This window comes from Salmo salar, chromosome ssa13 (assembly GCF_905237065.1).
Source record: "Salmo salar chromosome ssa13, Ssal_v3.1, whole genome shotgun sequence".
In the NCBI taxonomy this organism is placed as follows: domain Eukaryota; kingdom Metazoa; phylum Chordata; class Actinopteri; order Salmoniformes; family Salmonidae; genus Salmo; species Salmo salar.
Window position 1 is genome coordinate 28,112,148 of NC_059454.1, and position 23,049 is coordinate 28,135,196.

At 42.4% G+C, this 23,049-nt stretch overlaps 1 protein-coding gene across 4 annotated transcripts in view; it reads right to left on the reverse strand.

Annotated features, from left to right (window-relative positions):
• Nucleotides 1-23,049, reverse strand: part of LOC106566802 (DNA (cytosine-5)-methyltransferase 3B-like) — a 73,153-nt gene that overhangs the window by 38,351 nt on the left and 11,753 nt on the right. For 3 of the 4 annotated variants that reach the window (XM_014135214.2, XM_014135215.2, XM_045693101.1), the window contains exons 3-5: nt 12,501-12,651; nt 6,419-6,513; nt 3,668-3,844 (exon numbers count right to left, since the gene is read on the reverse strand). In XM_014135214.2, the coding sequence (XP_013990689.1) occupies nt 3,668-3,844; nt 6,419-6,513; nt 12,501-12,651 (423 nt within the window). The remainder of the gene's footprint in view (nt 1-3,667; nt 3,845-6,418; nt 6,514-12,500; nt 12,652-23,049) is intronic. The other variant, XM_014135216.2, reaches the window with a different exon arrangement.

Here is a 23,049-nt window from a genome sequence, read left to right on the forward strand (position 1 = left end):
GAACCTACTCAGTGTTCTTTAATCCAGACCAACACCTAGGAACCTACTCAGTGTTCTTTAATCCAGACCAACACCTTAGAACCTACTCAGTGTTCTTTAATCCAGACCAACACATAGGAACCTACTCAGTGCTCTTTAATCCAGACCAACACCTTGGAACCTACTCAGTGTTCTTTAATCCAGACCAACAATTAGGAACCTACTCAGTGTTCTTTAATCCAGACCAACAATTAGGAACCTACTCAGTGTTCTTTAATCCAGACCAACACCTTGGAACCTACTCAGTGTTCTTTAATCCAGACCAACACCTTAGAACCTACTCAGTGTTCTTTAATCCAGACCAACACCTAGGAACCTACTCAGTGTTCTTTAATCCAGACCAACACCTTAGAACCTACTCAGTGTTCTTTAATCCAGACCAACACATAGGAACCTACTCAGTGCTCTTTAATCCAGACCATCACCGTGGAACCTACTCAGTGTCCTTTAATCCAGACCAACACCTTGGAACCTACTCAGTGTTCTTTAATCCAGACAATCACCTAGGAACCTACTCAGTGTTCTTTAATCCAGACCAACACCTTGGAACCTACTCAGTGTTCTTTAATCCAGACAATCACCTTGGAACCTACTCAGTGTCCTTTAATCCAGACAATCACCTTGGAACCTACTCAGTGTCCTTTACTCCAGACCAACAATTAGGAACCTATTCAGTGTTCTTTAATCCAGACCAACAATTAGGAACCTACTCAGTGTTCTTTAATCCAGACCAACAATTAGGAACCTACTCAGTGTTCTTTAATCCAGACCAACACCTTGGAACCTACTCAGTGTTCTTTAATCCAGACAATCACCTTGGAACCTACTCAGTGTTCTTTAATCCAGACCAACACCTTAGAACCTACTCAGTGTTCTTTAATCCAGACCAACAGCTAGGAACCTACTCAGTGTTCTTTAATCCAGACCAACACCTTAGAACCTACTCAGTGTTCTTTAATCCAGACCAACACCTTAGAACCTACTCAGTGTTCTTTAATCCAGACCAACAGCTAGGAACCTACTCAGTGTTCTTTAATCCAGATCATCACCTTGGAACCTACTCAGTGTTCTTTAATCCAGACCAACACCTTAGAACCTACTCAGTGTTCTTTAATCCAGACCAACAGCTAGGAACCTACTCAGTGTTCTTTAATCCAGACCAACACCTTAGAACCTACTCAGTGTTCTTTAATCCAGACCAACAGCTAGGAACCTACTCAGTGTTCTTTAATCCAGACCAACACCTTGGAACCTACTCAGTGTTCTTTAATCCAGACCAACACATAGGAACCTACTCAGTGTCCTTTAATCCAGACCAACAGCTAGGAACCTACTCAGTGTTCTTTAATCCAGACCAACAGCTAGGAACCTACGCAGTGTTCTTTAATCCAGATCATCACCTTGGAACCTACTCAGTATCCTTTTCTCTTTTTGATGTAATTAGCAATCTCACTGGTAACTGAAATAAAGCAACCTTTTTGCAGGTACTGTAGACTGACAGAGAGACACACAGGGTATGAGAGAGAGGGGAGAGAGAGACAGAGAGAGAGGAAGAGAGAGGTGGAGAGAGTGAGAGAGAGTGAGAGACAGAGGGGGAGAGACAGAAAGAGGGACAGAAAGCGAAAGAGAGAGTGAAAGAGAGAGAGAGCGCAAGAGGGAGAGCGAAAGAGACAGGGAAAGAGAGCGATAGAGCTGTTGAACAAGCACTTAAGAAGGCACTTGAAATCTCTTCACATGATGGACTGCAGACAAGCATGTTTTAACTGGCTCACGCTGCAAACAAGAGACTTCAGAAAATAAACCATGAGGATCCAATTGTACACTGACTGTCACTCCATCCAGGCCGCAGCGTTTCACACAAAGGCAGCTGTTATGGTTGCTGTTTGTGTGTGTGTGTGTGTGTGTGTGTCTCCAACGGTTTGGTTTCTCCTCTGTACCTACCCTCTCATATCTGCTGTTTGAGCGTGACAAGTGTGTGTGTGTGTGTGTGTGTGTGTGTGTGTGTGTGTGTGTGTGTGTGTGTGTGTGTGTGTGTGTGTGTGTGTGTGTGTGTGTGTGACTGTTTCAGAGTGACAAGCCATTCTTGTTGGATGGTGTGTGTTTCTACAGGTGCTGTCTCATAATTTCTCAGAGAACTGACAGAAGACACACAGAGCTACATTCCTCCAGCCACATGTCATGTCTTGTCCTGTCCTACTCTGTTAGTTGTGCTAATCGTAAGGATGTTGCCATGGTTCAGAGTGATTTTTTTCTATTTCACCTTTATTTAACCAGGTAGGCCAGTTGAGAACAAGTTCTAATTTACAACTGCGACCTGGTCAAGATAAAGCAAAGCAGTGCAACAAAAAACAACACAGAGTTACAAATAGGATAAACAAAAGTACACTCAATACAACAATAGAAAAATCTATATACAGTGTGTGCAAATGGAGTAAGGAGGTAAGGCAATAAATAGGCCATAGTAGCGAAGTAATTACAATTTAGCAAATTAACAATGGAGTGATAGATGTGCAGATGATGATGTGCAAGTAGAGATACTGGGGTGCAAAAAGAGCAAAAAAGTAAATAAAAACAATATGGGGATGAGGTAGTTGGGTGGGCTATTTACAGATGGGCTATGTACAGCTGCAACGATCGGTAAACTGCTAAGATAGCTGATGCTTACGTGAGGGAGTGAGGGAGATATAAGTCTCCAACTTCAGCCATTTTTGCAATTCGTTCCAGTCATTGGCAGCAGAGAACTGGAAGGAAAGGCAGCCAAAGTGGGTGTTGGCTTTGGGGATAACCAGTGAGATATACCTGCTGGAGCGCGTGCTACGGGTGGGTGTTGTTATGGTGACCAGTGAGCTGAGATAAGGCGGAGCTTTACCTAGCAAAGACTTATAGATGACCTGGCCAGCCGATGAGAGCATACAGGCCGCAGTGGTGGGTGATATATGGGGCTTTGGTGCCAAAACGGATGGCACTGTGATAGACTGCATCCAGTTTGCTGAGTAGAGTGTTGGAGGCTATTTTGTAAATGACATCGCCGAAGTCAAGGATCAGTAGGATAGTCAGTTTTACGAGGGTATGTTTGGCAGCGTGAGTGAAGGATGCTTTGTTGTGAAATAGGAAGCTGATTCTAGATTTAATTTGGATTGGAGATGCGTCTGGAAGGAGAGTTTACAGTCAAGCCAGAAACCTAGGTATTTGTAGTTGTCCACATGTTCTAAGTCAGAACCGGCCCGAGGATTGAACCCTGTAGTACCCCCATAGAAACTGCCAGAGGTCCGGACAACAGGCCCGCCGATTTGACACACTGAACTCTATCTGAGAAGTATAGTATGACTACCTAGTCATGTAATCACGGACGGGATTGACAGAATATCTTTTTTAATATCAAATAATGTCTAAGGTACTGTTAGAACAGAGTAATTCATTTCTGTGGGGGTGTCAAATTTGAATGAAAAAATATGTACAATTAAATATGAGGTGGATTTGTTTTTCTTTGTGAGAACATAAAACAACAGAGCTGAATATTTTGACAGACTAGATGGGAGCCCTGGGGTGTATAGTGTCTGTTCATTACGTTGTTGCATATTCAGTCTACTCTGAATGGCGTGTGTCCACATGTAGTGTGTGTTCTCACCAGAGGACTGCTGTGGTGCTCCAGCTTGTTCTGGCGTCCTCCCCTTCTCTGCTCGCGGCTGCGTGGTTTGCTGTGAGGGGCCAGCAGACCGGCCTGGAAGATGGTCCTGGGAGAGGGTCTCTGTCTCAGACCCGAGCCAGACTCCGAGCCCCCCACTCCTGCTACCTTGGCCTTCTGCTGTAGAAAAGACACAGCACTGCTAAACCATGGTTGACCAACTCACTGTCCAATCTGGCTGACCTTTGGACCATCATAAGAAGGTTCATGTCCATTCCAGTATTCTAATTCCTAATTCTACAGCGCACAGTGTCTGGCTACGAGACATCATCATCACCGTTCAGGTTTTGTTGATGAGATGGGGTTCAACACAGACTAACAGCAGGGCTAACTGGTTCTACTGTTAGGATCATCACTTTGAGCACTATGCATTTGTGCAGGTAGTGTTCTCCTGGCATCCGGCAAACCCAGATTCGTCTGTCGGACTGCCAGATGGTGAAGAGTGATTCATCACTCCAGTGTTTCCACTGCTCCAGAGTCCAATGGCGGCAAGCTTTACACCACTCCAGCCGACACTTGGCATTGCGCATGGTGATCTTAGTCTTGTGCGCGACTGCTCGGCCATGGAAACCCATTTCATGAAGCTCCTGCCGAACAGCTCTTGTACTGACGTTGTTTCCAGAGGCAGTTTGGAACTCAGTAGTAAGTGTTGCAACCGAGGAGAGATTATTTTTTACAAGCTACGCACTTCAGCACTCGGGGGTCCCGTTCTGTCAGCTTTTGTGGCCTACCACTTCGCGGCTGAGCCGTTGTTGCTCCTAGACATTTCCACATCACAATAACAGCAATTACCAGGGCAGCTCTAGAAGGGCAGAAATTTCACGAACTGACTTGTTGGAAAGGTGCCACGTTAACCTGTTATGGCTAGGGGGCAGTATTTTCACGGCCGGATAAAAAACGTACCCGATTTAATCTGATTATTACTCCTGCCCAGAAACTAGAATATGCATATAATTATTAGCTTTGGATAGAAAACACTCCAAAGTTTCTAAAACTGTTTGAATGGTGTCTGTGAGTATAACAGAACTCATTTGGCAGGCCAAAACCTGAGAAGATTCCATGCAGGAAGTGCCCTGTCTGACAATTTCTTGCCCTTCTTGATTATCTCTATCCAATACAGGGGATCTCTGCTGTTACGTGACACTTCCTACGGCTCCCATGGGCTCTCAGAAGGCAGCAAAAAGCTGAATCGTGGCTTTGCAGGCTCTGGCTGAAAAAAAGTAGCGCGTTTGGATAGTGGCTGGTCACAGTACTGTGAGACTCAGGCTCGTGCCCGAGTCGACCCCATGCTTTATTTTCTTTCGTCTTTTTACCTAAACGCAGATTCCCGGTCGGAATATTATCGCTTTTTACGAGAAAAATGGCATAAAAATTTATTTTAAACAGCGGTTGACATGCTTCGAAGTACGGTAATGGAATATTTAGAAATCTTTTGTCACGAAATGCGCCATGCTCGTGACCCTTATTTACACTTCGGATAGTGTCTTGAACGCATCGAACAAAACGCCGCTATTTGGATATAACAATGGATTATTTTGAACCAAACCAACATTTGTTATTGAAGTAGCAGTCCTGGGAGTGCATTCTGACGAAGAACACCAAAGGTAATCAAACTTTTCTAATAGTAAATCGGAGTTTGGTCAGGGCTAAACTTGGTGGGTGTCTAAATAGCTAGCCGTGATGGCTGGGCTATCTACTCAGAATATTGCAAAATGTGCTTTCACCGAAAAGCTATTTTAAAATCGGACACCTCGATTGCACAAAGGAGTTCTGTATCTATAATTCTTAAAATAATTGTTATGTTTTTTGTGAACGTTTATCGTGAGTAATTTAGTAAATTCACCGGAGGTTTGCGGGGGGTATGCTAGTTCTGAACGTCACATGCTAATGTAAAAAGCTGGTTTTTGATATAAATATGAACTTGATTGAACAAAACATGCATGTATTGTATAACATAATGTCCTAGGTGTGTCATCTGATGAATATCATCAAAGGTTAGTGCTGCATTTAGCTGTGGTTTTGTTTTTTGTGACATTATATGCTAGCTTGAAAAATGGGTGTCTGATTATTTCTGGCTGGGTACTCTGCTGACATAATCTAATGTTTTGCTTTCGCTGTAAAGCCTTTTTGAAATCGGACAGTGTGGTTAGATAAAGGAGAGTCTTGTCTTTAAAATGCTGTAAAATAGTCTGTTTTTGTATTTTTGAGGAATTTGTAATTCGCGCCACGCCTATCATTGGATATTGGAGCAGGTGTTCCGCTAGCGGAACGTCTAGATGTAAGAGGTTAAAAGTCACTGAGCTCTTCAGTAAGGCCCTTCTACTGCCAATGTTTGCCTATGGCGATTGTGTGCTCGATTTTATACACCTGTTATACACCGGTTGAAATAGCCAAATCTACTAATTTCAAGGGGTGTCCACCACAGGAGTTTGCTGAGGGTAGGACGGCTCATAATAATGGAGCGAATGGAATGGCATCAAACACCTGGAAACCATGTGTTAGATGTATTTTATACCAATCCACTGATTCCGCTCCAGTCATTACCATGAGCCCATCCTCCCCAATTAAGGTGCCACCAACCTCATGGTGTCCACAAACTTCTGTACAAATAGTGTACCTTGAGAAGCAACTGCTCTCTATGTATCCCCTCTTGATCCCGCATTCTTTTGTCTCTTACGTAGTTTGAATACTCACCTCACTATAGGAGGAGTCCCAGCTGCACTCCTCCTCCTCAGAGGACCTCTTCCTGGTTCTCTTCCTGCTCCCAGACAACTGGTTAGCATCTGAGTCTGGAGAGAGAGAGGGTAGGAGAGAGAGCAAGAGAGAGAGAGAGATGGGGAGAGACATGGGGGACTGAGTAAGAATGGTGACTGTTTAACTCTGTAACACATTAAAGTTACATGTTTAAGTTAATTCATTGAGCTGTATCTAAAGATATTTTCTTTACAGTTATTTGAGAACTACATACATATTTTGTTGTATTGGTTAGTAATGAATTACGCTTTTGACTGCAAGTTCCAGAATGCCTTGCGACAGGAGAGAGAGTTTGCGACAGTTATGTTATGACAAGTGATTATCCTGACCTTTCGCTAGCAACCAACTTTTATTGTTTTGTAGAATCTAAAGTTGTTAAATGTAACGTGAACAAGTATTATTACTAAAATAAGCTTTTATTTCAAACCCGACGTCCCGAGACATTACTTTGAAGATAGTTATTCTACAGTGACTTATGAAAACATAAGGTTCAGAGAGTGTGTGAGAAGTTTCGGCTTGAGAGTTGAGAGGAAGCTGCTACTTAATGCGGTAGTCAAGTGAAAGGTGAGAATTTGGTCAAATGAATCAAATGTATTTATAAAGCCCTTTTTACATCAGCAGAGGTCACAAAGTGCTTACAATTGAAGTCGGAAGTTTACATACACCTTAGCCGAAAATATTTAAACTCAGTTTTTCACAATTCCTGACATTTAATCCTCGTAAAAATGTCCTGTCTTAGGTCAGTTAGAATCACCAATTTATTTTAAGAATGTGAAATGATTTATTTCAGCTTTTATTTCTTTCATCACATTCCCAGTGGGTCAGAAGTTTACATACACTCAATTAGTATTTGGTAGCACTGCCTTTAAATTGTTTAACTTGGGTCAAACGTTTTGGGTAGCCTTCCACAAGCTTCCCCCAAAAGTTGGGTGAATTTTGGCCCATTTCTCCGGACAAAGCTGGTGTAACTGAGGCAGGTTTGTAGGCCTCCTTGCTCGCACACGCTTTTTCAGTTCTGCCCACACATTTTCTATAAGATTGAGGTCAGGGCTTTGTGATGTCCACTCCAATACCTTGACTTTGTTGTCCTTAAGCCATTTTGCCACAACTTTGGAAGTATGCTTGTGGTCATTGTCCATTTGGAAGAGATATTTGTGACCAAGCTTTAACTTCCTGACTGATGGCTTGATATGTTGCATAAATATATCCACATAATTTCCCCTCCTCATGATGCCATTTATTTTGTGAAGCGCACCAGTCCCTCCTGAAGCAAAGCACCCCCACAACATGATGCTGCCACCCCCATGCTTCACGGTTGGAATGGTGTTCTTCGGCTTGCAAGCTCCCCCTTTTTCCTCCAAACATAACAATGGTTATCATGGCCAAACAGTTCTATTTTTGTTTCATCAGACCAGAGGACATTTCTCAAAAAAGTACGATCTTTGTCCAGTTGCAAACCGTAGTCTGGCTTTTATATGGCGGTTTTGGAGCAGTGGCTTCTTCCTTGCTGAGCGCCCTTTCAGGTTATGTCAATATAGGACCCGTTTTACTGTGGATATAGATACTTTTGTACCTGTTTACTCCAGCATCTTCACAAGGTCCTTTGCTGTTGTTCTGGGATTGATTTGCACTTTTTACACCAAAGTACGTTCATCTCTGCGTGGTCCCATAATGTTTATACTTGCCTTGAAATACATCCACAGGTACACCTCCAATTGACTCAAAGTATGTCAATTAGCCTATCAGAAGCTTCTAAAGCCATGACATCATTTTCTGGAATTTTCCAAGCTGTTTAAAGGCACAGTCAACTTAGTGTATGTAAACTTATGACCCACTGGAATTGTGATACAGTGAACTATAAGTGAAATAATCTGTGTGTAAACAATTGTTGGAAAAATGACTTATGTCATGAAAAGTAGATGTCCTAACCGACTTGCCAAAACTATAGTTTCTTAAAAAGACATTTCTGGAGGGGTTGAAAAACGAGTTTTAATGACTCCAACCTAAGTGTATGTAAACTTCCGACTTCAACTGCACATCCTGTATGCGCCTACAGTAGAAACGACAACACGATATACAGAAAATAAGGAACTTACTTTGATAGGAACGCACACATGTCCAAAGTTATTATGTGTAAGGAAAACAATAAGGAAGGCAAAGCGAGCGCCAGCAAGAAAACATTCAAATTCTTGCAAGACTGCGCAAATATACTCATTCTTGATCTGCGCAAACATGAGTGAAGTGCGGTGGGTTCTCCTGGAAGAGAGAAGTTTATCCGGCTCAGTAAAGCCTCAAACATAAATTGCATGCAATGCTGAAATGGACTACTTTTGTGTGAATTAATGAGGAGGCGGAACACACCTCAATTCAAATTGTTGTTAGAAAATACAACTTGTTAGAAAAGAATTTGAAATTGACAAGTTGAAACATAGTCTATAGATAATTAGCAGGAAGCGCGTGTTAACTGTCCTTGTCACGTCCTGACCATAGAGAGCTTGTATTTTTCTATGGTAGAGTAGGTCAGGACGTGACTGGGGGGTTTTGTCTTGTTTATTTATTTCTATGTTTGGTTCTAGTTTCTTTTTTCTATGTTTGTTGTTTTTGTTTATAGTTTATTGTCTGTCTTGCATAGTTTCACATAGAAATAAAGATGTGGAACGATACGCACGCTTCGCCTTGGTCTCTTTCATACGACATCCATGACATAATCTCCCACCACCAAAGGACCAAGCAGCGTGCCCAGGAGCAGGCATCCTGGGCCCGGGAGAGAAGAGAGTGGAGGACATCCTGGACCTGGGAGGAGGTAATGGCAGGGGACAAGACCCTGCCATGGAAGCAGGCGGAGACAGCGATAGAAGAACGGCGACGATACGAGGAACTAGCACAGCAATGACGGAAGCCCGAGAGGCAGCTCCAAAACATTTTTTTAAGGGGGGGCACACGGGGAGATTGGCGGAGTCAGGGTTGAGACCTGAGCCAACTCCCCATGCTTACCGTGGGGAGCATGTGACCAGTCAGGCACCGTGTTATGTGGTGAATCTGTATCTCCAGTGCGTATTCATATCCCGGTGAGACGGCCCGCAGCCCGGAGCCTCCTGAGACGGCCCGCAGCCCAGAGCCTCCTGAGACGGCCCGCAGCCTCCTGAGACGGCCCGCAGCCCGGAACCTCTAGCGACGGCCCGCAGTTCGGAACCTCTAGCGACGGCCCGCAGTTCGGAACCTCTAGCGACGGTCCGCAGTCCAGAGTCTCCACCGATGCTGGCGGGTTCGCAGGATGAGAGGGTTCTTCGTCCCGCACCAGAGGATCCGCGGAATGAGAAGGTTCTTCATCCTGCACCAAAGCCGCCACCAACACTAGACACCCCCCCAACCCTCCCTTTTGGTTTCAGGTTTTGCGGCCGGAGTCCGCACCTTTGGGGGGGGGTAATGTCACGCGCTGACCATAGAGAGCTCATATTTTTCTATGGAAGAGTAGGTCAGGGCGTGACTGGGGGGTTTTGTCTAGTTTATTTATTTCTATGTTTGGTTCTAGTTTCTTTTTCTATGTTGGGGTTTTTGTCTAGTTTAAATTTTCTATGTTGTGTTCTAGGTTCTTTTTTCTAGATTGGGGTTTTCGTATGATTCCTAATTAGAGGCAGCTGGTCATCGTTGTCTCTAATTGGGGATCATATTTAAGTTGTTGTTTTTCCCACTAGTGTTTGTGGGAGATTATTTTGAGTTTATGCATGTAGCACCTCTTCGTCACGGTTTGTTGTTTTTGTTTATAGTTTATTGTCTGTCTTGCATAGTTTCACATAGAAATAGTTCCACTATAGTTCCACGCTGCGCCTTGGTCTCTTTCATATGACATCTGTGACAGTCCTGTTGCGTAATAATCACATTTTGGAACAGTGAGTGAATTCTGACATCACGTGCATAAAACAACTCATGCTGGGGCGACTGTTAGAGATATTTGGAACTCACATGTGAAAAGGTTAATGCGTTTCAGCCAACCATTTGCACACATATAGACTTTCTTTTTTTCTATTATTGACTGTACGCTTGTTTATTCCATGTGTAACTCTGTGTTGTTGTTTGTGTCGCACTGCTTTGCTTTATCTTGGCCAGGTCACAGTTGTAAATGAGAACTTGTTCTCAACTAGCTTACCTGATTAAATAAAGGTGAAATTAAAAAAAATGTTTAAAAAATCAGTTGTGTGGTGACAAGGTAGGGGTGGTATACAGAAGATAGACCTATTTGGTAAAAGACCAAGTACATATTATGGCAAGAACAGCTCAAATAAGCAAAGAGAAACCACAGTCCATCATTACTTTAAGACATGAAGGTCAGTCAATGCAGAAAATGTCAAGAAATCTTAAAGTTTCTTCAAGTGCAGTCGCAAAAACCATCAAACACTATGATGAAACTGGCTCTCATGAGGACCGCCACAGGAAAGGAAGACCCAGAGTTACCTCTGCTGCAGAGGATAAGTTCATTAGAGTTACCAGCCTCAGAAATTGCAGCCCAAATAAATGCTTCACAGAGTTCAAGTAACAGACACATCTCAACATCAACTGTTCAGAGGAGACTGCGTGAATCAGGCCTTCATGGTCGAATTACTGCAAAGAAACTACTACTAAAGGACACCAGAGAGAAGAGACTTGATTGGGCCAAGAACACGAGCAATGGATATTAGACCGGTGGAAATTTGTCCTTTGGTCAGATGAGTCCAAATTTTAGATTTTTGGTTCCAACCGCCATGTCTTTGTGAGACGCAGAGTAGGTGAATGGATTATCTCCGCATGTGTGGTTCCCACTGTGAAGCATGGAGGAGGAGGTGTGATGGTGTGCAGATCTTTGCTGGTGACACTGTCAGTGATTTATTTAGAATTCAAGGCACACTTAACCAGCATGGCTACCACAGCATTCTGCAGCGATACACCATACCATCTGGTTTGCACTTCGTGGGACTATCATTTGTTTTTCAACAGGACAATGACACAACACACCTCCAGGCTGTGTAATGGCTATTTGACCAAGAAGGAATGTGATGGAGTGCTGCATCAGATGACCTGGCCTCCACAATCACCTGACCTCAACCCAATTGAGATGGTTGGGATGAGTTTGACCGCAGAGTGAAGGAAAAGCAGCCAACAAGTGCTCAGCATATGTGGGAACTCCTTCAAGACTGTTGGAAAAGCATTCCAGGTGAAGCTGGTTGAGAGAATGCCAAGAGTGTGCAAAGCTGTCATCAAGGCAAAGGGTGGCTACTTTGAAGAATCTCAAATATAAAATATATTTGTATTTGTTTAACCCTTTTTTGGTTACTACATGATTCCATATGTGTTATTTCATAGTTTGATATCTTTACTAGTAAAAATAAAGAAAAACCCTTGAATGAGTAGATGTGTCGAAACTTTTGACTGGTACTGTATATATTTTTTTATACTTCAAGGGGTCTTAAAATTCTAAATAAAATAAAATGATCCTTGGTATGACTTTCTTAAAACAATTCCATATAGCTTAGTAGAACTCCCCCCCTCCCCCAGTTTAGACAGGGTTTAGACTGTAATGGGTTAATTAACCCATTTTCTACGCTAAACTATGTAGAATATTGGCCTGTCGGAAACTACAACTCCCTACTACATTGCACAGTTCGGGCTTAATCTGATTTATCTCTATAGAGAAACTGCAGCACTCTGTGCAGAGTCTGGGGGAGTAGAAAGTTGGGCAGTGTGTGTGTGTGTGTATGTATATGAGTGTGTATATGTGTGCGTGTATGTGTGTGTGTGTGTGTGTGTGTGTGTGTGTGTGTGTGTGTGTGTGTGTGTGTGTGTGTGTGTGTGTGTATCTAAGTATGAGTATGTATCTGATGTCAGGTCAATTACTGTAGTCATTTAAAAACAGAAAAATAACCTACATTTCTGTTCATTGCTTAGCACTACTGTAAACCAACTAGAGAGCTTAAAATATTCTAAATGTCCCTTTCCAGTCTTGCTGCCATGCATATTTGCTACTATCAGTGTTGTATGTGTTCCTGACCTGCAGGTGAGGCAGCGTCTCCGTTCTGCTTGGGGCTGAAGGGGGAGGGCGGCTCAGCAGCGGTAAGCGGGCTGTTCTCATTGGTCATCTCTGCGCCACTGTCGTTCTCTGATGGTCCCTCGGCTGCAGGAATGTCCCCGTTCACCTCAGCCTGGGGACAATAGAAGATGTGCTATCAACTCAGTAAAAAAAACAGCAAAACAGTCCAAACAAACCACTCCAAACACACAACAGCAGCCAACTACCTATAGACCATTCCGCTTCCATCACAAACCAACCCACCTGACCAATAGAGCCTATTCACTTAACATAACATCACACAACAACATTTTTCATCAAAAAAGCTCAGAGCATTCATCAGAAAACTTGCATATTAGCAAGTCAAGCTAAGGACAGTAATTTCCTGTCTAAGTGTGCTATATGTGCTTTCACTGTGCATGAATGATGTATGTACAGTAAGTAAGAAATGATGCGGATTCAGAAATGGCTTCAGTCTCGTGGCAAGAATCAAACGTGTCTGGCCTGCTTGACTTGAATGACTCAGCTTGAATGATTCATTCCCTGTGTCCCACTTCACCACTCATCTCTTCCCCTTGAAATACACAATTTTATATAGAGACAGCCAGTAAAGGAGTGATGAAAAATTAGGCAGTCTCTCTCACCGTTTCTTCAATAGCATTGTGTGTCTATAAATCACATGACCCAGCCTCCTCTTTGCTAATTCTGCCACTAAGACAACATTACAGTTTTTCTCAATCGCGTACAAGCATTATTTGGAACTACAGTGGGGGAAAGTGTTGTTGTCAGATGAGACCAAAATGGAGCTCTTTGACATCAACTCAACTCGCTGTGTTTGGAGGAGGAGGAATGCTGCCTATGACCCCAAGAACACCATCTCCACCGTCAAACATGGAGGTCATTAATTTGCCGGAATTGCACACAATTATGACATAACGTTGAAGGTTGTACAATGTAACAGCAATATTTAGACTTAGGGATGCCACCCGTTAGATAAAATACGGAACAGTTCCGTATTTCACTGAAAGAATAAACGTTTTGTTTTCGAAATGATAGTTTCCGGATTTTACCATATTAATGACCTAATGCTCGTATTTCTGTGTGTTATATTATAATTAAGTCTATGATTTGATATTTGATAGAGCGGTGGTTGGCAGCAGCAGGCTCGTAAGCATTCATTCAAACAGCACTTTCCTGCATTTGCCAGCAGCTCTTTGCTGTGCTTCAAGCATTGCGCTGTTTATGACTTCAAGCCTATCAACTCCCGAGAATAGGCTGGCAATACTATATTGCCTATAAGAACATCCAATAGTCAAAAGTATATGAAATACAAATGGTATAGAGAGAAAAAGTCCTATAATTCCTATAGTAACTACAACCTAAATCTTCTTACCTGGGAATATTGAAGACTCAAGTTAAAAGGAACCACCAGCTTTCATATGTTCTCATGTTCTGAGCAAGGAACTTAAACTTTAGCTTTTTTACATGGCAAATATTGCACTTTTACTTTCTTCTCCAACACTTTGTTTTTGCATTATTTAAACCAAATTGAACATGTTTCATTATTTATTTGAGACTAAATAGATTTTATTGATGTATTCATTTAAAATAAGTGTTCATTCAGTATTGTTGTAATTGTCATTATTACATATATATATATATATATATAATAAATCAGCCAATTAATCGGTATCGGCTTTTTTTGGTCCTCCAATAATTGGTATCGGTATCGGCGGTGAAAAATCATAATCGGTCGGTCGACCTCTAATTTCTACGTAAAAAGACCCATGAGGACTAACATGTGAAATTGATAGGAGCATATCAAATTGGATGTAAAACAAAGCTCAGAGTCTACATTTTGGGGAAATTAAGAAATCAATTTTTCTAAAATGTCCTCATGATGGAGGATAATGAAGGTTCACATACAGTGGCTTGCGAAAATATTCACCCCCTTGGCATTTTTACTATTTTATTGCCTTACAACCTGGAATTAAAATGGATTTTTTGGAAGTGTGTATCATTTGATTTACACAACATGCCTACCACTTTGAAGATGCAAAATATGTTTTATTGTGAAACAAACAAGAAATAAGAAGAAAAAAATGAAAACTTGAGCACACATAACTATTCACCCCCCTAAAGCCAACACTTTCTGGAGCCATATTTTGCAGTAATTAGAGCTGCAAGTCTCTTGGGGTATGTCTTTATAAGCTTGGCACATCTAGCAACTGGGTTTTTTGCCCATTCTTCAAAGCAAAACTGCTCCAGCTCCTTCAAGTTGGATGGGTTCCGCTGGTGTATAGCAATCTTTAAGTCATACCACAGATTCTCAATTGGATTGAGGTCTGGGCTTTGACTAGGCCATTTCAAGGAATTGAAATGTTTCCCCTTAAACCACTCAAGTGTTGCTTTAACAGTATGCTTAGGGTAATTTCCTGCTGGAAGATGAACCTCCGTCCCAGTCTCAAATCTCTGGAAGACTGAAACAGGTTTCCCTCAAGAATTTCCCTGTATTTAGCGCCATCCATCATTCCTTCAATTCTGACCAGTTTCCAAGTCGCTGCCAATGAAAAACAATCCCACAGCATGATGCTGCCACCACCATGCTTCACTGTGGGGATTGTGTCCTCGGGGTGATGAGAGGTGTTGGGTTTGCGCCAGACATAACGTTTTCCTTGATGGCCAAAAAGCTCAATTTTAGTCTCATCTGACCAGAACACCTTCTTCCATATGTTTGGGGAGTCTCCCACATGCCTTTTGGCGAACACCAAACGTGTTTGCTTATTGTTTTCTTTAAGCAATGGCTTTTTTCTGGCCACTCTTCCGTAAAGCCCAGCTCTGTGGAGTGCACGGCTTAAAGTGGTCCTATGGACAGATACTCCAATCGCCGCTGTGGAGCTCTGCAGCTCCTTCAGGGTTATCTTTGGTCTCTTTGTTGCCTCTCTGATTAATGCCTTCCTTGCCTGGTCCGTGAGTTTTGGTGGGTGGCCCTTTCTTGGCAGGTTTGTTGTGGTGCCATATTCTTTCCATTTTTTAATAATGGATTTAATGGTGCTCCGTGGGATGTTCAAAGTTTCAGACATTTTTTTATAACCCAACCCTGATCTGTACTTCTCCACAAGTTTGTCCCTGACCTGTTTGGAGAGCTCCTTGGTCTTCAAGTTGCTGCTTGCTTGGTGGTGTCCTTGCTTAGTGGTGTTTTCAGAATCTGGGGCCTTTCAGAACAGGTGTAAATATACTGAGATCATGTGACAGATCATGTGACACTTAGATTGCACACAGGTGGACTTTATTTAACTAATTATGTGACTTCTGAAGGTAATTGGTTGCACCAGATCTTATTAAGGGCTTCATAGCAAACGGGGTGAATACATATGCACGCACCACTTTTTTTTATTTTTTTTAACAAGTTAGTTTTTTCATTTCACTTCACCAATTTGGACTATTTTGTGTATGTCCATTACATGAAATCCAAATAAAAATCAATGTAAATTACAGGTTGTAATGCAACAATATAGGAAAAACACCAAGGGGGATGAATACTTTTGCAAGGCTACTAAATCGGTAAAATAATTACTGAAATGAATTAATGGAATTCCTGCAATAAAATTGACTACAATGGGAAATCATAGTAGTCACAAACATTTGGGTCGCATGCTACTGTCCTCCCTTCCACTGGCAAACTGTTATGTTCAGTTCATCTCTTAACAACCTCTCTCTCTCTTTATCTCTTCTCTCTCTCACTCCATTTAAAGGGATATTGTGAAATTCTGGCAATTAAGTTGTTCTACTTACCCAGAACTAGTGGATACCATTTTTAGAGGTAGTTTAGCGAGCTAATTCTAACTACTGTAGCATTAGCGCAATGACTGGAAGTTTACAGGTATGCTAGCATATGAATAAAAAGGTTAGCTAGCTGCAAGACTCAGTGACTCTATATGCCAGAAGGAGTGAGTGGGGTCGGTGGTGGAGGAGTGTATGGATACATGTTTGTTATTTTTTCCTTTCCCTGTCTTTTTCTAAGTCTCGCTATATCTCTATTCAAGCGAAAGCATTATAACCTGGTATGGCAACTGCTCGGCATTTGACCGTAAGGCGCCACAGAGGGTATTGCAAACAGCCCAGTACATCACTGGGGCCAAGCTTTCTGCCATCCAGGACATACATAATAGGCGGTGTCAGAGGAAAGCCCATAAAATTGTCAGAGACTCCAGTCACCCAAGTTATAGACTGTTTTCTCTGCTACCGCACGGCAAGCGGTACCGGAGCACCAAGTCTAGGACCAAAAGGCTCCTCAACAGCTTCTACCCCCAAGCCATTAGACTGCTGAACAAGTCCGAAAAATCGCCACCGGACAATTTACATTGAACCCCCCTCTTGTACACTGCTGCTACTCGCTGTTTGTTTGTTACCTATGTATAGTCACTGCGCCCCCACCTACATGTACAGATTACCTCAACTAGCCTGTACCCCTGCACACTGACTCGGTACCGGTGCCCCGTGTATATAGCCTCGTTATTCTTATTGTTACTTTTTATTTTAGCCTACTTGGTAAATATTTTCTTCTTCTTGAACTGCACTGTTGGTTAAGGGCTTGTAAGTAAGCATTTCACAGTAAAGTCTACACTTGTTGTATTCGGCGCATGTGGCAAATAAAGTTTGATTTGATTTAAATGGGACCGCAAGACTCCAGTGCTTTGCCAAATGCCAGCTAAAGATGTGGGGCTTCTGCAGCATCAACTGCAGCATTGTTTTTTACCCTAACGCGGAACCCAAACTGGCTGCGCGTGTGCGCCATCGTGCATAAATATATTTTGTCCACCTACACCAAACGTGATCACGACACGCAGGTTAAAATATCAAAACAAACTCTGAATCAATTACATTAATTTGGGGACAGGTCGAAAAGCATTAAACATTTATGGCAATTTAGCTAGTTAGCTTGCACTTGCTAGCTAATTTGTCCTATTTAGCTAGCTTGCTGTTGCTAGCTAATTTGTTCTGGGATATAAACATTGAGTTGTTATTTTACCTGAAATGCACAAGGTCCTCTACTTCGACAATTAATCCACACATAAAACGGTCAACCAAATCGTTTTTAGTCATCTCTCCTCCTTCCAGGATTTCCATCATTGAACTTGGTGATTGGCATCTACACTTTCATAGTATTACCATGACGACCGGCAAAACATTTCATCTTTCAATCACCCACGTGGGTATAACCAATGAGGAGATGGCACGTGGGTACCTGCTTCTATAAACCAATGAGGAGATGGGAGAGGCAGGACTTGCAGCGCGATCTGCATCAGAAATAGGAATGACTTCTATTTTAGCCCTTGGCAACGCAGACGCTCGTTGGCGCACGCGAGCAGTGTGGGTGCAATAATTGAATAACATGGATTTCTACATTTATTTTGCAACGCATGCAGCGCATGCAACGCGAGCGGTGTGGTCAGCCTATAAGCCACCTTGACTTTTCTGAGCTCAAGGGACTAAACTGAGGAGAATTCAGCTCCTGAGGAGATACTCATTTTTATTTATTTATTTCACCTTTTTTAACCAGGTAGGCCAGTTGAGGTAGGCCAGTTGAGAACAAGTTCTCATTTACAACTGCGACCTGACCAAGATAGAGCAAAGCAGTGCAACAAAAACAACAACACAGAGTTACACATGGGATAAACAAACATACAGTCAATAACACAATAGTCTATATAGAGTGTGTGTAAATGTAGTAGGATTAGGGAGATACGGCAATAAATAGGCCTTAGTGGCGAAATAATTACAATTAGCAATTAAACACTGGAGTGATAGATGTGCAGAAGATGAATGTGCAAGTAGAGATACTGGGGTGCAAAGGAGCAAAAAAATAAGTAACTATATGGAGATGAGGTAGTTGGGTGGGTTATTTACAGATGGGCTATGTACAGGTGCAATGATCGGTTAGCTGCTCTGACAGCTGATGCTTAAAGTTAGTGAGGGAGATATAAGTCTCCAGCTTTAGTGATTTTTGCAATTCGTTCCAGTCATTGGCAGCAGAGAACTGGAAGGAAAGGCGGCTAAAGGAGGAGTTCGCTTTGGGGATGACCAGTGAGATATACCTGCTGGAGCGCGTGCTACGGGTGGGTGTTGCTATGGTGACCAGTGAGCTGAGATAAGGCAGAGCTTTACCTAGCAAAGACTTATAGATGACCTGGAGCCAGTGGGTTTGGCGACGAATATGAAGCGAGGGTCAGCCAACGAGAGCATACAGGTCGCAGTGGTGGGTGGTTTAATGGGGCTTTGGTGACAAAACGGATGGCACTGTGGTAGACTGCATCCAATTTGCTGAGTAGAGTGTTGGAGGCAATTTTGTAAATGACATCGCCGAAGTCAAGGATCGGTAGGATAGTCAGTTTTCCGAGGGAATGTTTGGCAGCATGAGTGAAGGATGCTTTGTTGTGAAATAGGAAGCCGATTCTAGATTTAATTTTGGATATGCTTAATGTGAGTCTGGAAGTAGAGTTTACAGTCTAACCAGACACCTAGGCATTTGTAGTTGTCCACATATTCTAAGTCAGAAATTTACTTCAGGAAACCAAACTCAAGCCCTGGATGACTGTAGAATCTAAGAGTAAAAACAAACTGTTATCTTAAATATATTTCATAGTTTAAAACAACACTCCTTTAGGGAACGGTAGCTAATAAGTATATAGGGGAAATAGTTTACAACACTTTCTAAGGTACTGTAAAACTTCAATTAATAGCCCAGGCGTTTATTTGCTTAAATTACTGAACACAGTAGGCACTTAGAGACAGGCTTCTATTTGAGCCAGGCATCTAACTTATTTCCTTAGTGCACATAACTTTTGCTCATTTTCATAGTTCATGTTTAATTCCAGCATTCACTTTCAGCAATTTAATCAATTTCTTCATTTCCTGCACTAATGTGTTATCATTTACACAGTGTCACGTTTGTTTTATCTTAGTATGCCTATATTTAAAAAATATACATAAAAATGAATTGAGAATAATTATTCTCCTCTTTGACAGTGCTTACTTCTGCCGATTTCTAGGGCTCTGTACTCTCGAAGTTGTTAACTGTTTTTGTGCATACCAGTTAGCTAGCAGTTCTCAGCTGTTAGGAGCCAATGGCTAGCAGTTCATTACAGGCCCAAAAAATAAGCGGATTGCAATAATTTTTCCAGTCAGTACTGAATTATTGAATGTTACAAATAAAACATTAAACCTCCTAAACAATTAACCCAGCGTTTATTTGAAACAGGAATTGATTTGCTTTAATGTGTGCCGTTGCCCAGCTATTAAAAGGGGCAGGTGGTTATTTGAGACTTGCTGTTTAATTTAAGTTTTACAGTATGCATGTGCGTGTGGGGGGGTAACAGTGAGAGTGATGGGAAGAATGTTAGTTCCAGCTGTGAAATACATGCAGAGTTAGCTATAGGAACACACCAAAATAAAACCACAACAAAACGATAACAACATAGAGAGATACAGAGTTAAAGCATCTATCCAACATCTTTAGGCTGAATACCGGGTTGAGACCGGAAGAGGGTGAGAGAGGTGGAACTCTGAGGGGGAGACAGCCAGGGAGTTGTGGGTGAGAGAGTTAAGGGCCTTCACCCCATTGGCAGGCTTCCTCCTCAGGAAGCGTAAGCCCTTGGCCTTGGGAACAATGCATGTGGTTGTGGGATATCAGGAATCTTCCTCTGGAATGCCAGTCTGAGTCACGGTTCCCTTACCGCCACAGCTGTCCTCCAGTGACACAGTCACTTGCCAAAGCTAACACAGCCAACTAGCAGGCACAGGGGAAGACACAAGCCAACCCAGGCCAGGCTAGCACAGAACACAGCAGCACAGTAGAGCTAAGCACAGTTCAATGCCATACCACACACTGTGCACTCTCTCACTCTGGGAAACCAGCACTACAATACAAACGCTATACAAAGAAATAAGCATTCTCCCTCTCTCTTGCCCCCCCCCCCCCCCAAACACCTCACCTAAGCCAACCTGGGCCACACAGCACAGCACAGTATAAGATAGTAGAGCACGACACAGTACAGCTATAGACCCCAAAGCACTCAATGCACCGTGGATAGAGGGATTATTAAGGCCACAGGGGCAGAGATAGAAAATTAGAGAGGGGGAAAGAGAGATAGACAGAGTGAGGGTGAGAATGAGAGTGAGGGTGAGAATGAGAGTGAGGGTGAGAATGAGAGAGAGAGAGAGAGAGAGAGAGAGACAGCTACACAGCAGGTCAGTGCCAGAGTTTCTCTCATTAGTGAGATTAGACCTGAGAGAGAGACGCCTTTTTCCAGACCAGGAAACCCCTCTACACCTGTCAACAGTTCGTCTGCTACCCCCCTTGCCCCTCCCTACCCTCCTGTCTGCACCCTTTCACCCCTCCTTCCCTCTCAGCCCAACATCTGGCTAGGAGAGGCTCAGGCAACATCTCAGTGCAGACGGCTATGGAAACGGTGTCAGACATAAGACAATGCACGTGTGGATTGATTAAAATTGTATTGACAGATTAAAAGAGCAAGACCTTTGGTTGATCTGTCTGTCCGTCCATCCGCCTGTTTCTGCCCACTCAAACGTCCTCAAAAAATTATTCCCTGACAAAGTACATCTTCACCCCCCCAGCCCAAGCTGAAGGGGCCCAGACAAGGCACTGCCACAGCCTCTGCTTTTGTAAAAGGAGAACAAAGTATGAGTGAAAACTAAAGGCTGGGGTTCAGACCAGGTGGCTAGGAGCCCTTTCAGTATCTCTGCTTCCCTGACACCTCAGCCCTTGATCTGCTTTCTGGGTTGGACACAAAGACAGGAAACAAAGGAGAGGTTAGGAAGGAATGGACTCAGTTGGAGAGAGAGATACTCCCTTTCAATGGACCCATACCTGACAAACAGTATAGCACACACACGGCAAGGAATAACACACAAGCACACACACCTTCCAGACATATTTACAACATGAGACACTGGCTTGCCATGTAAATGTGCTTAGCTGACATCAGTTACTCTCATTTTCAAAGTCTAGACTGGCTCCCCTGGCTTGGCACAAAGACACCAAGATAACAGCGTTACAGAAAACCCTAAAGGGGAACTACATAAACTATACACCTGTGAATACCATGTCTGTGCTTTAACTGCTTTCCATAGAACAATATTATTCTTATCTGGGATCACAGATTCACATAGTTGAGAACCAGTTTGCCAGGCAGACCCAGGAATGATTAAAAAAACTCCTATTGTAAAAGCATGTAGAAACCCATAAGGCATTTCCCAGGGTGTCACTGTACAGTAGAGTTCCAAGGTATACCGAAACTATTGTACTTTTTTAATTAAAAAAAATAAATACATTTGATACTAGAATTTTTGTTACGTTCAGAACTTCTGTCAAATGTGTTTCTCGCCATTGAGGGGATCAAGTCTGTCTATCAGCGCAGTGGAGTACCTACCCCACTTCCTCATTCATTGTTAGAGCTGTCTGGGCTGCATTGTTACTCATGCTGCACAGAAATTAACACACTTGAATAACGCAACACCATATGTAGAAATGTTGAAACTGTTCATTACTGTTCGCAAAACAATGTCCATACAGGCTAGAACACTTTTACAATGCAAGACAATGCCGGTTGCATTCAGCTTTAATTGTAGGCTAGCTTTCCTTCCTAGCTTACAGCTGAATTCACTACTCAAGTACTTTGTTTGTGATAATATGCAAATCATAATGCAAAATATGCTGATTTCAAAGCTGATTGTCACCAAAAACGTTATTAATTGACTTTGTCTCCCTCGCCAACAAAAAGTAATTCACTTCTTCGTCTCCCTCGCCTCCCGTCTGGTTTCCACTAGATTCCATGGCCACAAAGTCAGATTCCACAGCCATGTGAATGATGTATTACTTTCTGAAAGAGACAGCATACACTTTTATAAAAGAAGAGATCGCTTCTTCTATGCAAATGTTATACAATAAAATAATATGTTCTCCTAGTAGTTGCCAATAAAATAAGTCTTAAATCGGAGGTATTGTTTGTCATCTGTAGCCTCATGAAATCAGCTAAAACAAGCTGAATTATTTTTTTAATTGAACATTTATTTAACTAGGCAAGTCAGTTAAGAACACATTCTTATTTACAATGACAGCCTAGGAACACTGGGTTAACTGCCTTGTTCAGGGGCAGAACGACAGATTTTAACTTTGTCAGCTCGTGGATTCAATCTAGCAACCTTTCGGGCTGGGAAATATGGCCTAAAAGTAATATCTCAATTTCTTTATGAGGTTCAGATGATTCACGATATATATCTCCATTTCTTGTTTTTCTCTAAACAAATTATAAAAGGCCAAGACATAATTCTTAACTGAAGTTAAAATAAAACAAGGCCTATTTGTGCAAAACAAATTAACAACCCCCACATCTATTCTATTGTTTAGGAATGTTTGACCAGCTGTTTGAATAAGTCATTTAGAGGCAGCTGGTAATCATTGTCTCTAATTGGGGATCATATTTAAGTCGCTATTTTTCCCACCTGTATT